The sequence below is a fragment of the Ochotona curzoniae genome, unplaced genomic scaffold (genome assembly GCF_017591425.1).
Source record: "Ochotona curzoniae isolate NIBS_2020 unplaced genomic scaffold, NIBS_Ocur_1.0 contig_2210, whole genome shotgun sequence".
NCBI lineage: Eukaryota > Metazoa > Chordata > Mammalia > Lagomorpha > Ochotonidae > Ochotona > Ochotona curzoniae.
In genome coordinates, this window is record NW_024465369.1 from 883381 (window position 1) to 898465 (window position 15085).

General features: G+C 38.3%; 1 protein-coding gene across 2 annotated transcripts in view; it reads right to left on the minus strand.

The window, feature by feature from the left end:
- The window catches only part of NCKAP5 (NCK associated protein 5), a 743731-nt gene that overhangs the window by 242732 nt on the left and 485914 nt on the right, over positions 1-15085 (minus strand). For both annotated transcript variants that reach the window (XM_040971482.1, XM_040971481.1), the window contains exon 5: positions 4553-4640. In XM_040971482.1, coding sequence (XP_040827416.1) covers positions 4553-4640 — 88 coding nt within the window. The remainder of the gene's footprint in view (positions 1-4552; positions 4641-15085) is intronic.

The following is a 15085-nucleotide window of genomic DNA, read 5'->3' on the forward strand; positions in this document are numbered from 1 at the left end:
TAGTTTGACCACCTAGCAATTGTCACTATACTACAGGACCTATTTTAGGGGATATGGGTTCAAGCAGCTGAGACCTATTTTCTGTAGGTGCTTTGTAAACCTTTAAAGCACCAACCAAATATGCCCCTGAGAGTGAGGCTTGATTCTGCAACCGTGTTGAGCAGCAGCATTCTGAGAAAGGCCATGGGACTCAAGGGAAGCTTGTGACTCTTGTGTTCCTTTCAGCAGACAACAGAGATAAGCAGACAGGGGAATCCTATTGAAAACAAGTCCCAGGCAGGAGGTGGAGACTCCAGGAGAACAGTACAGGAGGCCAGATAGCTCACTCCCTTGTGTTCCAGAGACCTATGCTAGCTTAATCACAATGTTGAGTGTGCAACTACATAAAAATCTGCCTCTCCTCCCCACCGTGCAGAGTGAGCACACCAGGAAAAGGCCTGTAATTCTAATTGTAATTGACATCTGTAATTCTAATGCTTACTCTGGTGTTTCCTATGCACTGTCAGGCCCAGGAGCACTAGTCAACTTATTACAGAACAATCAACTCTTCCATTCCTGCTCAACACATCCACATTTCAATCCTTAAAAGGCAAGAAATGTTCCATCAGTATGAATTGTTATGTTGGATCAAGCTGTCAAGAGAGGAAGTTATCCTGGATTATACGTTTGGGCTCAATGTGACCACAGGAAGCAAGAGAAGAAAATAAGATGAGATGACAGAACCAGATGTTGGAATAACACGCTTTCAGAATTCTGACCTTCATAATCACAATAAGTATATATTGTTTTAAACTGTAAGGTTTAAATCACAGAACCAACAGGAAGCTAATATGCTCCTGTTAGAATGTAAATGTATAACTATCATGTGAGCAAATGAGAGAAGTCTTGATACGAAGTAGAAAGGCCCTGCCTTAGCATTCCAGTTGGATAATAACTTGCTTAGTAACTTTTGGCCCAACCTTCTGATGTCCCTACAATTCCTTAGTAAAAGAGTTTTGGCTGTGGAGTCAGGATGACCACGGTGGAAATCTTTTCTAGATCATTACCTGGATTGTAATCCAGGTACCAGCCTTGGGCGGGTACCGAATTTTGTGAGCCTTACAGTAATGCCTATCGGGGTCAGGCGGCAGTGACTGTACCTCCCACACAAAGCTCTGGTTAACTTTAGTTCAGTCACCTTTGATGGAGCTCTCAACTAAGCAAACTGAAAATCATAGCTCCATAAAAATGCAACTAACATCACTTCAAGCACAATAACGGAAGTCATGAGAATCCCACCCCACAATGGAAAAGACAGCCAAGAACTATACACTGACAAAGCTGGTAAACATAGTAGGATTACTTCAGGATTGCATCCACAAATTCAATCAAACCAAGCATGTTGCCAAGTTACACATTAATACTTCATTTTGGTCTTCAGGAACACAGCCCTTGCATGAAACATGACCACTTCTAACATAGGCCAAGCAATTAGATGGTCTTGGGACACAGAAAGCTATTGCTCTACAATGTTCATATTAAGGCACTGATAAAACTTTAAAGCAAACATTTCCACCATGACAGAGGACTTAAACTTCCTTCAGCTTTCCCAGGGACCTACACACTGGCCTCTTGATGCTTTCAATGAAACGTTGCAAATTGGAAATCTGAGTTAGATGAATTAGTGACACCTCATATGATACAGTAAAATATCCCCAGTTTTTCCTGAAACACAAAGTCTTGGGTTAGGATTAACTAAGAGTTCCAATAATATCATGAAATACATCTTACTTCATGTAACCCATTTTGTTACTATTTGGCTTATTTATATTAATAGAATGATGAAAAGAAAGGGAATCCAGCACCTTTCCCGCCCATATGTTCTCATTCCTTAAATTAACAAAGCCCCAAACTGTGTCTCCCACACACCACAAACAGTGAGTGCTGCAGAATATGTAAGTGATCTTCATGGGCCATGTAACTTGCATAGAAGAAGAAACTTGAGGCCAATTAGAGCAATGACTGAAACACTCCCTCCTTGTAGCATTAATTCTGGCTAATAACTATCTTCTCCATAGAGGAAAAAACTAATTTCTCACAAATCATAGACTGATTGTGAAGAGGAAATAATTTTAAAACACACTCTTAAAGTGTACCCATTTTTCTCTAAGCAGCTTCCAGTCTCACTAAATCAATTTGGATGATGTTTAGTGCACTGTAGATTTGGTAATAACTGGTACAGAGACTGAAAAAGAATGAGTAGATGAATGCCAGCCTCTGGATGGAAGAGATCCTGAATGAAGAGATGGGGAAAGTAGCAGGAATGATGCTGAGCTACTTAATTCTAGATGAACCTGGTGTCACCAGTGAGGAGCAACAGAGAGCTTGTGCTTCAGCCCCTGTGATGCTTAGGTTGCAGAGACTCATTCAGTGCAGATTCCACTCTCAGTTTTTCTTAAACCTCAAACTTATACCAAGGCAAATATAATATCCAGGAAAGATTCAGAGCAAGCAGGAGTTCAATCCTTACCCTACCTTTAGGGTACTACTCACCAAATCAGTTCAACATCCCTCTTCTTTCATAGAGATGGATTTTAATGACTTTCGTGCTGTCTTAATGCAGCAAAAGAACTAATCTCTTTCTTTTAAAAAATATTTATTTTTACCTAAAAGGCAGATTTACAGAAATGAGAGACAGATAGAAAGATTTTCCATCTGAGTTCACTCCCCAAACAGCCACTATGGCTGGCTGGAGCCAAGCTGATGTGAAGCCAGGATCCCCTTTCAGGTTCCTGACATGGGTACAGGTGCCAAGAATTTGGACCATCCTCCACTACTTTTTCAGGCCCTAAGCAGGAAACTCGATGAAAAGTGGAGCAGCTGGGGATGAAATGGCACCCACATGGATGCACACACATACAGGCGAAGGATAAGCCAATAGTGCCAGTCCCCAGAACTAGCTTTAATCTTTTCTACAGCATAAGTTGATTATTGCTTGTCTTGTATAAATTGGAGATAAAGAATAGTTGGACCCATCCCATCTCACAACTTGTTCCTGGGTATGTTTCAACTATTTAGGATATAGTGTCCATTTATTTTTCTTTTAAGCTACTCACTTAATTATTTGAGAAGTGCAAGTGTTTCATTCCCCAAATGATCACAACAGTTTAGGCTTCAGTCAGGAGCCAGGAATTCATATTGTTCCCCTGTATGGATGGCAGGAACACACTTAGTTGCACCATCATTTTTGCCTCCTGGGATCTGCAACAGCAGAAGCTGAAATCAGAAGCCCCTTCAGGCCTCAGATCCATGTACTCTAGAGCGAGGCACAGGCAACTCAGCCAGCAGGCTAACAGACCACAACTGGTGCACAGCCTTCATTAGGCCAATGATGCTTGGAGTTTTAAATACTGCCTTGAGTTTGATGATCAAACTCCTCCAAACTTTATATAACAAGCTAGGCTGCAAAGCCTTGAACTCAAAATCAAGTAAACTAATATAAGAATTAGTTTTTTATTGGCTATGTGGGTTCTGACACTTGCTTTGATAATCCCATTTACTTCTCCAGCCAGAAATAACCTAGGAATTTCCAGTGCTTATGCCAAACCTCTATCCATCTCAATGGCTCTCTCTCTCTCTCTCTCTCTGTAACACTTTAAACTTTCCACTTACAGGTATACAGTGGAGGTCTGGTTTTGATTTCTGCAACTAAGTGTTTTTCACTGTCTAAATTTTTCTACTCAGAGCATCTGAGTTAATCCATATTTGTATAGCCCTTTCTCAACCTTTACATCTCTGTGACTACTTTGATTCATATACAGGTTAGATGTCCTGCATGCTTGCCTAGTCATTCTGCTTATATCAAAGGACCATGGAATTTAAAAAACAAACAAAAAAGACTTGTTAACTTCATCCTACTTTTTCTGGATTTCTTTAGATTGCAAAAACGTTGAAGTGCAAGACCATACCAATGAGCAAAGCATACAAGCCCTGGTCTCTTTCATCTGTACCTGTGCCTACAGACTTATTGTTTTTTTTTTTTTTTCATTTCACCAGGTCATGATTTATATACCCAAGGCATCTTATTCCCCATGAGCTACCTGTAAAGTTTTACAACAAAGCATGATCTTATATATTCCCTTTCTATCTGGAAGGGGATCTTGTTTTCCACCCCTCGGGCCTACTTCAAACGTCACACCCCTAGAAATATTCCTCCCATCTTCTAATAGGATAAGACATCCTCTCCCCTTATTCCCATAAATACCATAGATACATCTATAATAGGCCCTATCACAAGGCTCTTCATTGCTATTGCAGGTATTTTTGCTTAACCACAGATTTCCTTTTTTTTTACATCCTCCCACAATCTATGACCTGGTTTACAGTAATAGTTAAATAAATGCTAAAGTTAAATATGCACATGATTCCCAAAACAGAGATGACTAGATGGCTCCCATCACTTGGATCTAGGTCACACTTGCCATTTATTTCTAGGTCAGATAGGACAAAACTAGACAAACAACAGAAAAGTAAATGGGCCACTATGAAGCCAAGAGTAAGAAACGTGACGTACCTGATAGACCACTGTGTTAACAGCTTCTTCTTTTTTCTGCTCTGAAGATCCTTGACTCTGCAATAGATTTCGTACTGTTTCTTCCATCCTAAGAAACAAAAAGGTGAAGAATTCCTTAAAGAAGCTTCCTTGCGAACACAGGTTTGATCTGGTTAGTAGAATTTATTCTTCAGCACTCATTTCACAAGTATGGACCTGGAAATCTCTTTCTCCCTCCTTCATCCTTGCAATAAGAAACTGTCATGAAGTTCTTATAACTTTGTTTGGAATATATCTCTGGGTTCTCTTTCTTCTTCCCATTTAGTTCCTCATCCTCTGCCTTAGACATCTGCATTTATGCACAATACTCCCATCTTCAAATACCTCTTCAATTCCAAGTGCTTCTTTAAATGTGTTCTCTCTCTTTATCTCTCTTACTCTTGCTGCTTTTTAAGTAGATGAAAATAAACATTTTCTAACCATAATTATTGTTTAACACTCATTTATACAAGCTACTTCTTCAGTGTCTAATTGGTACAGCAGAAGCTACTTCTTTTAATTTTACAAATTTTATTTTGTTAATATTAACTGAAAACTAATTAGTGGTATTAACTTATCAAAGAGTTATCTATTAGTCACTAAAATGCATGCCTAAAATATATTTCTATCCATTTGGTAGATGAGCCAGCTGAGTTACAGAATTGTCAGTTGACTTACAAAAGGGATCATGGTTAATTGGAAAGAAAGTTAGGGTTAAACCATTCTCACTGACTCTAAACACAAGCACAGCTTCCTCTCTCTACTCGACCTTACTAACACTCGAAGTAGCGGGCTTAAATGAATACCAGCGTCATCTCCTAATTAAGAGTTATTTTGTTGAGCACCTCTCAGATGCTGAGCCAAAGACAATATTGTTTTGCATTTGGGGAGAGCTCAAGATCTGGTAGAATTTGGTGGAAAAAGGTACATAATTTTGAATATTAAAGTCAAACTCTGAAATAATGAGTGATCTGAGCCAGTTTCTAACACTTTAATTCATTTCATATAAATAATCTCAGATGGCAGATTCTCCCATGAAGCCTGTCAAATCTAACATAAACAAAAAAAAGGAAAAACCATAATGATCCACAGACTTTGCCCAGCTCCCTCAGCCTATCCATAGCAAGCAAGGGTATGATCTTCTCATTTTCTTAGTAGGTATCCTAGTCATATACCACATGAAAGTATTGCTGTCGATGACAGACTGCATATTTCATATCTACTCTACAACTTTAGACTGTCCGACATTATTTTAGCCCACTGACTGTACTGTACATCAATACAACCTGTGACTTTTACCCAATGACAAAACATTGCTAAAAATATTTCTCAGAATGGATTTCCATAGTTAAATGATGGATAACTCTTGTCCACCTTTTTAAACAGCTTAATACAGGGGCCAGAAGTCTAATTTCATCTCCTATTATGTTCATAAGTAAACATCTAGCATAGATCAGAAAATAAAATCGCAGGGTTTTTTTAATGCTTAAACACAATCCTGGCTTAGTACATATACCACTGACATGTATGATTAAAAGTCCTACGCTCAGGTTACTGGATCAAAAGGAAAAACATCGATTCACCTTTCATCCATTTTTCTTAGTGTTCTACTTAAAGAAAAAATGTGGGTGGACAGGAAATTATTAAAACTATCTCAAGCAGACCAAAACCCACAATAATAATGTGAACACTTTTCTAACCCGACTCTCCAATTCACTCAAACTGATTTCATTTTATTTTTAAACTTAAAGCTTGGGACAGACTCACATGGAACCTTACTAACCCTTGGTAAAAAGACAAAAAATACAAGTTGTCATATCTTCCTGATCACAGAGAAATTTTTTTTTTTACTCAGAGGAAAATGCTCACTTTCCAATACTTAATTCCCTGATGACACGATTTTTTAAAGCTCCCATTTGACCAATTTCACTTTTTTCCTGGAAATGAAGACTAAAACTTCATTCATTACTATCTCATGCCCAATGCCATTCTGCTTCATTTCACTGATGTGCCAAAGTTTGCATTAGAAATCAGTACACACATTCCAGCTTTACCATCTGTCTCAAAAACAGGACTAAAAGTAAGCCAATGCCTCCCTCTCAATCAGACTGGGGTAGAATTCTGGTTTTATATTTGTTTTTTTAAATGACTGAACAGTGGAATTTCTCCTTAAATATTGACCTTTCTTAATCAGAATCTTCTAGCTGTTTCTTACTACCACCTCAGACTAAACTCTTTCCTTCCCCATGTACCAATTAAGAGGCTGTCAAAGCCACATATACAGGGGGGGAAATGGCCTCTAGCATGATTAAGTTCCAATGTACAACACTGAAGTATCAATAAAAAGTTAACTCCCTAGAAAGCCAGAGCAAATGCACTAAACACATACACAAACAGTATGCCTGAGGTAACACTGATGTAATTGTAAGATTCTATTAAAAACAGCACTTTGTATGTATACATTATTAAATCAATAAACTCTGACATTGTTTCCTCAGAGGAAGCTTTCACTGAAGAAGGGCAATAACTTAAAATTAGAGAAATAGGAGAGTGAATCCTAATATAGGATAATAGTAATTATTTAAAACCACAGATTTAGTGAGACATATAGCAAATAACTTCTCTCCTTCTCTCCCTTTTTTCAAAGGGCACACCTTTGCCACAACTGCAGCTTAACAGGATTCTTGCCATTGAGTTGGCATCCAACCTCTTTCAGAAAGGGTGTCTTTACACACCAAAGGAAGATTCTTCTGGAACGAACCATGAAATGGCAGTGGTTTCCTCAACCCTTTGTGGAAATAAAGTATTTGATTAATAAGGGACTCACAATACCAGCAATTTCCTTTATGGAGAACATGACTTGGGCACTGAGGACCTCAAATTAACTCAGCAATATAGCAGTGTTAGAAAACACGACTCCAAGATGCTAATTTGCCTCCTATAAATTACATTCTTTTACATCCAGTACATTTGTTGTCGAAAAGCAGAAAAAAGGTACAATATTTGTCTTCTGGGGATTGTTTTTTTTTTTTTTTCACTGAGCTTAACGGTTTCCTTCTGTGTCCATTTTGTTGCAGGAGACATGATTGGATTATTGTTTGCAGCCCTTGTCTACACCCTTGAGGAATAGTTTTTTGTTTTTTGTTTTGTTTTTTTTTTCTACTTGTTTGTTGGTGAATCCTTTTACCTAATGGAACATTAGGTCCATGATTGTGAAGTGAACTGAAAGTATGTTATTGAAAAAATTAAAAGGAAGGAGTAGGAAGCTTTTGTGCTCAGAAGGGAGGAAGGGTGGAAGGCATGTGTCACCACATTTCAAAATCTGTATCATAAAATATGTGATATGTGTTCATTTCCTATAAATAAATAAATAAGTAAGATTTTAGAAAGAAAACATGACTCCAAGGCACTGAGGAGCTGTTTATTCTAACAGAAATGGGCAAAGCAGAGCGAGGGGGAGTTTCCACATCTCTTTCTCCAAAAACTAATTCTCTGCTACTAAACTCCAAAACTGATCAGAATCTTAGACTGAAATGTTCTTTTTCACTATCAACAGACATTCAGCGGAGCATCATTTCATTTGTGGCAGAAATAAAACAAAATCAATGCAAAACAAAGACACGCCTCGCGGCATAAACTGACAACCGATAAGGCTCTTCTAACTGAAATCTAAACTGAGTGAACTGAGTGACACTTTCTGTTTTCAAGAAACATTTATGGTTGCTGTTTAGTGAGAGTAGTTTAAGATGCTCACATTTCACATGAGAGGACCTGGGTTCAATTCCCATTTCCTAATGTCAGCTTTCTGCTAATGCAGATCATGCAAAGAAGTGGTGATAGCAACAATGATTAGGTTCCTGTTAACCACAGGAGAGATCTAGATTGAGTTTCTAAGTATCGGCTATTGCTTTGGTACAGTCCCAGGTACTGAGGGACAGGAGGGTGGGGGACTGGGAAGCACAATAGCAAATGTGAGGTTTTTTGTGTTGTTTTGTTTTTGGTCTCTCAAAACTTTCAGTATTTAATATGTATGATTACATAATTAGTCAAATAACACAATGATGGAATTACCAATGAACCTACTCAATACTTCTTCACTTAGGAGAGTTGCCATGAGACAAAATTCTGTCCACTGCTGCTTGGGTACATGGTACATACTCTTCTATTCATGCATATTGTGAAGTTTGTCAGGAGCTGACGTGACCTGCAAATTGCTTTTACCCATGTTTCACTGCATTTGGTTCCCTTCTCACTTGGGAAAAGGTTGTCACTTTATAGAATGGCCCCATAAGGACAGAAGAGTGACAAGAAGAAAGGGTATGAGGTTAAAGTAGACGAAGGCTGGAAGGTTAGAGACACTGCAATCTTTCCATAACCCTAAATCTCCTCCCTAAGCATTATGGCAGGACCCGATTCATACTGAACATGGTGTTGAGCATCTATAGCCAACAGGCATCATGAGAATGGCTAGAAAGGCCGGTGGGGGGGTGGGGAGTTAAAATAAAATATTAGCTCTCTGTCACTGGATGTCTATTTAGTAGCAGGTTTAAGAAAACTAAACCACAATATGACTTGGCTTTTCAGGATCCATGTCTTTTATGTGGAAGCACAAACTAGCTTTTTGTCAAACATTACATGCCTACTAGCATTAAGTTTTGTCCCAAATGTTAGTTAAATCCCAACTCTAAATCTTTATGTGCTCAAGTGTCAAAAGAATGGCATAATAATTACACATCACCCACCCACATCCTTGTGTGTAATTTAAATCATCTCTAGATTATTTATAATACCAAACACAACATGAATTGTTCTTCTATGCTGTTTAGTGGATAATGACAAGAGAAAGTCTGTGCACATTCAGTACAATCTGCAATTGGTTGAAGCTGTGGATTTGGAGAGTGTGGAATGGCGAGCCAGCTGTATTACTCAGAAATCAAATGAAAAAGATGCATGCAACAACACGGAGGAAACTAAAAAGCAGGACAGTAGATGAAACATTATATGATTGCCTTCGTAAAATTCTAGAGTAGTCAATGCTAATCTACACTGGAAAATTTAAGAACAGTAATTATTTTAGGTAGAGTTAGAAAATGCCAAGAATCACTAAGGAGCTTTCTGGGAAAGGCAATGTTTTGCATCTATAGGGGAATTTGGAGTGCACAATTGTGTGTATTTAAAGAAAAAAAAATTGCAGTGTTACATTTAAGATACATGTATTTCATTGTAGGTGATCTTACTGTCTAGGAAAAACTACTGCAAATACGAAGTTCCAGTAAGTGATACAGATGCTCAAGCATTGGAGTGTAGGAATGTCTGAAAATGATGCTGCAATACATCAAAGAGAAGACTGATTGGCAGGGAAAAGAAGGGATAAATGGCTAGACAGGCAGCAAAGCAGGTATAGTACATGGAAATTGTAGAAAACCATCAAAGTGTACATGATGTTCTTTGCAGCAGTGCTTCAAATTTTCTGTATGTTTAAGAACTGTTATGGACAACTGACAAAATTCACTCCAGTACAACATGAATATTTTTGGATAAATACATCTAATTGCTCAATAGAAGAGGAATATTCTGCATCTCTCCCATGGATGGTTCCTTGGTATGTGCAAGTCTTGTTGGTTGGGCCACAGTAGTTGTAGAGGAGGGGACTTGAGAATAGTTTCTAGCACATCTGTAGGGAAGTTGCTTCCTCACACATACATTGCTGGCCCTGCATCTGAAGTTCTGAGGTTGGAATGGCTGGCAGTCTTATTGTTCAGCATGGTCATGGCACTGTGGTCATCACCTTCCACTCCACTTGCTACAGTAAGTGCCTGGATCTTGATCAGTCACTCTGTTGGACATCCTAACTTGGCAGTCCATCTCCAGACACTGATATTTGGGATCTCCTGGTCCTGCCACTGTAGTGCCACAGAGGCTCCCTAGAACATTAATCTACCTCTAAACCAAATGGAACCTGAGAGAAGTTTGGCGAAACTTAGGATCTCCTCTTGACATTTGTTTCCCAGACCTTTAGGAGGATGTGGCCATGAGTCAGCTCATGGAGTGAGGGGGCAGAAAGAACTGCTCCTTTTCCAGAATCTTGTGTCAAGTTCCAGGCCCACTATTCTATTTCTCCTTATCTCTCCTTCTATCTGCAGTACTGGAAAAGAGATGCCATCTCACAACTCTGCAGCTAGCATATCTGGCTCCTTTCCAATTCCAATCTTTTGGATCAGTCTGTGGGTGCTGGGGAAATGCAGCATTTTCTTTATCTCCTAGGAGAACTACATGACCTGGACCAGCAAGATGTTGGCCTTTATCCTCATTTAAGCAACAAACCCCAAAGCCTTATCTTATTGATTAATCCTATTTTTCAGAAAGGAGTTTTTTGTTATTTCTTTTTAAAGATAACTAGAGAAAACTTGCCATATTCAGAAAGACAAGATAGAATATCACTGGATTATAGTAGCCTCTGTCTGATTTAATTCTTGCAAGCCTCAGACTGTATTTTATTATATCCACTTTAATTTGTACAAATTCACATATGTATTTCCTCATTTATTTATTTTTTAAATTCATTCATTTTTAAAAGGATTTATTTGTTTAATTTTATTTATTTGAAAGGCAAAGTTATGATTGGTGGGACAGGGTAGGAAATCTTCCATCCACAACAGCCAGGGCTGTACCAGGAGCTCCCTCGGGGTCTCCCATGTGGGTGCAGGAACCCAAGGAATTGGGCCTTTTTCTGCTGACTTCACAGCTCCTGGTACAGCCCTGGCTGTTGTGGATGGAAGATTCCTCCCCTGTCCCACCAATAATAACTTTGCCTTTCAAATAAATAAAATTAAACAAACAAATCCTTTTTAAAAATGAATGAATTTCAAAACTAAATAAATGAAATACATATGTGAATTTGTACAAACTTGTACTAACAGGGAGCAGGACTGGAAATGGAATAGCCAGGTCTCTAACTTGCACTAAAGGGGGGCTAGTTCACAGGCAGAGGTCCAGCCTGCCGTATCACAATGCCAGCCCCCAAATACATTTACTTCTTAAATGAAAATTAATTTCTTACATTGGGTTTTGATATGAATAAGGAACCCATTCATGATTCTAAATCAAGTAATATTGTGGTTAGTTCATCAATGCTTGAATTCAAAAACTTGTTATCTTTTCTATCACATCTCATCAGGCTTCAATTAAACGTTTGGACTATCATGGCTTTAGTACAACCAACATTTTCTGTCAAACCATGTGCTGATATCTAATCAGCTTGTTCTTGTTATCTGCGAATATTGTACATTCATTAGACAATCTTTTCTCCAAATAAGTTCAAAATTGTTTGAGCTCCAAATTTCTGCAGTGATACGTTGTAACACCTGATATGTTTTTAGCACAGTTTTCATCACATGAAGACCATGAAGGAGGTGACATGTTTCCATGTGAAATTAGGTGCTGTCCACAGGATACTTTCAATTGCACCCAAGTGACACAGAACAGGTAGCCAAGTCTGATTTCTTCTTCCCCCAGAGTGTTTTGTTTTGTTTCTTTCTGAAGACCTATAGCTTTATTCTTTCTTAGCATGACAGCACCTCGTTAATGAGCTCTGTTTCTTAAAGTTAGAAACTCTACCTTGAATTTGACTTTATTATCCTTAGTAAGTAGGCACAGCTCTGTTATTACTGAGAAGATATTTAATCTTCTTTTTTTAAAGTGAATACCTCTTAAATTTACTTTTTCACTCCCCACAGACCTATGTACAGCTAATCAGAAAGAAGTAGTGGTTAGTGAGAAATGTCAGCAAGACTGGAGGGGCTAGCTACTATACCACGAGACCTGATACAGGTTCCTGGTCATTAGTAAGACAAACCAAGGTAAGTCATTTTCTTTTCATTGTATTGAATGGCCACCTTTCAACTAATACACTGTTTATGCCAAACAGTACTTGAGAAGAGCATTCTAGATTTAATCCTTAATCTGGACACATTTAATCACTCAGACCTCTGACAGACTAATGTATCTCTGTCATAACAGACCACTTCTGGAACAGAGATAACCCCAGGGCTACTTTTATGAAGAATATGTCTTATATTGCCTCTGTTGTCCTAGTTTATGTGTCTTATTTTTCTCATTTTCCTTCCTCTGCCTTCCTCAACAACTCATCTGATGCCTGTTGTTAATTATACTGTGAAGATTTTCTCAAATCTGGGAGCGAAAAAAAAAAAAAAGCTGACTAATTTTCAGCTCCAACAAGGGACCATTCACATGGAAACTGCTGGTTTAGAATTGCGTTTTGCCCACAGGAACCAACTTGCTTCCTTGGAAGCTAGTACAGCTCAGCATAGAAGCAGGAACAAGTCCCAAGTCAGCTATGATTTTTCATGTTTTCTGCTTATCCAGGTTGCAATACTTAGGAACCGTAAATCTACAGCGAGGATAACGGAAAACTGCACCTAGACTGAAACACACTCTGAATATATGTTGGAGGGTTAGAGTTTCTTATTTCTCTCTTAGATGATATATATTTTTAATTCAGCACAAATTTTACAAGAATAATACTGCTGCCCTGCAACCACAGTGCTCTAATTCACCCATGAGGATGCGACACCATTCATAAACAGATCGAAAGGTGCTGGTCCAATTTGAATTACTACATCATATTCACTCCAGGGCCACCTATGTGTGAGCAGAAAGTGACATAAATTTTCTCTGAGGCAGGACCGTGCTATCCCACATAGGGTGCCCACAGTACAAAGACAGGCTGATTGGGAGAGAGTAGACAAGCAGAGATACACATTCGGAGGAGCAACTCTATTTTCTACAAGGAATGGAAGGGGCTACCATGAATGTTAACACGCAAAGCTCAAGTGTTTTTGCTCAGCTGGAGCAGAATACAAGATTGCAACTCTGGATTCATCTGCTCATAGAGTCCCCATTGGTCCTGAAGAAGGAGAGAATGCTCCACATCTGCCAGTAAGCATCAAAAAGAAGTGTACCTCACTGGCTTTCACTGTCCTGGTGAACAATTCAAAACCAGAGTGGGCAGTACCTCCCAGGAATCTACAGGAAATCTACAAAATTGAGTATTTCCTTAATGGATCTAGCTTTCTAATACATGTGGTATTGACATCATTAATTTTATCAATGCCAAAGTTAATATCGATTCCCATGTCCACTCACATGAATTCATATGCTTCACATCTCAACTTCCTAAGGCAATACGTTCTCATAGCAATCTTCAAAATGAAATTTCACAAATAAACTTTGCTTCTGTGTTATTTCTTTTGTTGTTTTGAATAGTCTCAAGCACAAATATTCTGAGCCTGGTATTGCTTGGAAAAGGCTTTGAATTGTCAAGCTGACTACTGTTAATATAAATGTATTTTTGAGGGTTAGGCTTTTATAGCACAGTATTGAAAAGTTGCAGGAAGTATGATAACACACAGCTGAATTTATTATTAGTCATCCATATCTTTCTTTATTGGCCACTGTTGATAGGAATAATTTAATATATCTCAAAGCAGCACATTAAATTAGAGGCTTTTCTGTTCTTAATAAAACTAATGTGGCAACTAGAAGCCTTATTTTCTCTCTTTCTTAAAAACTAGCACTTTACCTTGAATAAGGAATAAAATATCATCTGAATAATCAATATGTTCTCTCTTCTGTGCACCATGGTTTTGTCAGTTTGAATCTGGCATTATAAGGATGCTAAATGCTTAAAGCAAGGTTCCATATATATGTCACATAGTTAGATATTTCCTGACAGCTGTAACTAGTATCTCACCAGAGGGTTACAAACCCCTAGAAGATATCAAACTGTGCTCTGTTCTGTTACACTGTACAACCTGTTGAGATTTTCTTGACCAGAAAGCAAAATAATAGCAATAAATTGCTATAAGAACCCATAGAACTGGCCTGTTTCTACAGCTTGAGGGATGCCCATGGAACATTCTTCATAGGGCCTGTTATTGAATTCCTATTTGCTTTCTGATATTTGCTCCATGATAGTTCAGGGTAACTGCTGTTAAGGGAATGTATAGTGTAAATTATACCAAATCAAGAAAAGCTGTGCTATCAAGTCCTCTGCCAGCGTCAAACTCCAGTGGCCACAATGCAGTCAACATAATCTCAGTCTCCTATACTCTGTAAAAGGCACAGGAGGATCTGAGTGGAGATATTATTACAGTTACAAAACTTAAAACTACTTACATGTGTTTGTGAGACCCAATTTCAAAATAGGAATATCATGCTATTCCTTTACAAGGATGTTTTGAGTATAAAAGATAAAATGTGAAGTGCAATAGAATTCAATGCATGATTTTCTTGTACTGTTTAATATGCTTCTCTTGAAAGTCAAGGGCCTTTGAACTATAGAACACTGCCAGTTATATAAGGGTCTGAAATAGATTTTCTGGAAAGATCAGTGCAACAAGTTAGCATATTATGAAGCCCTTCACTTTCGTTTTTTGTAAAACTTCCAGACTTCTCTTGGTGCTTTGGATAATAATTGTCTTTGAGGAAAACATA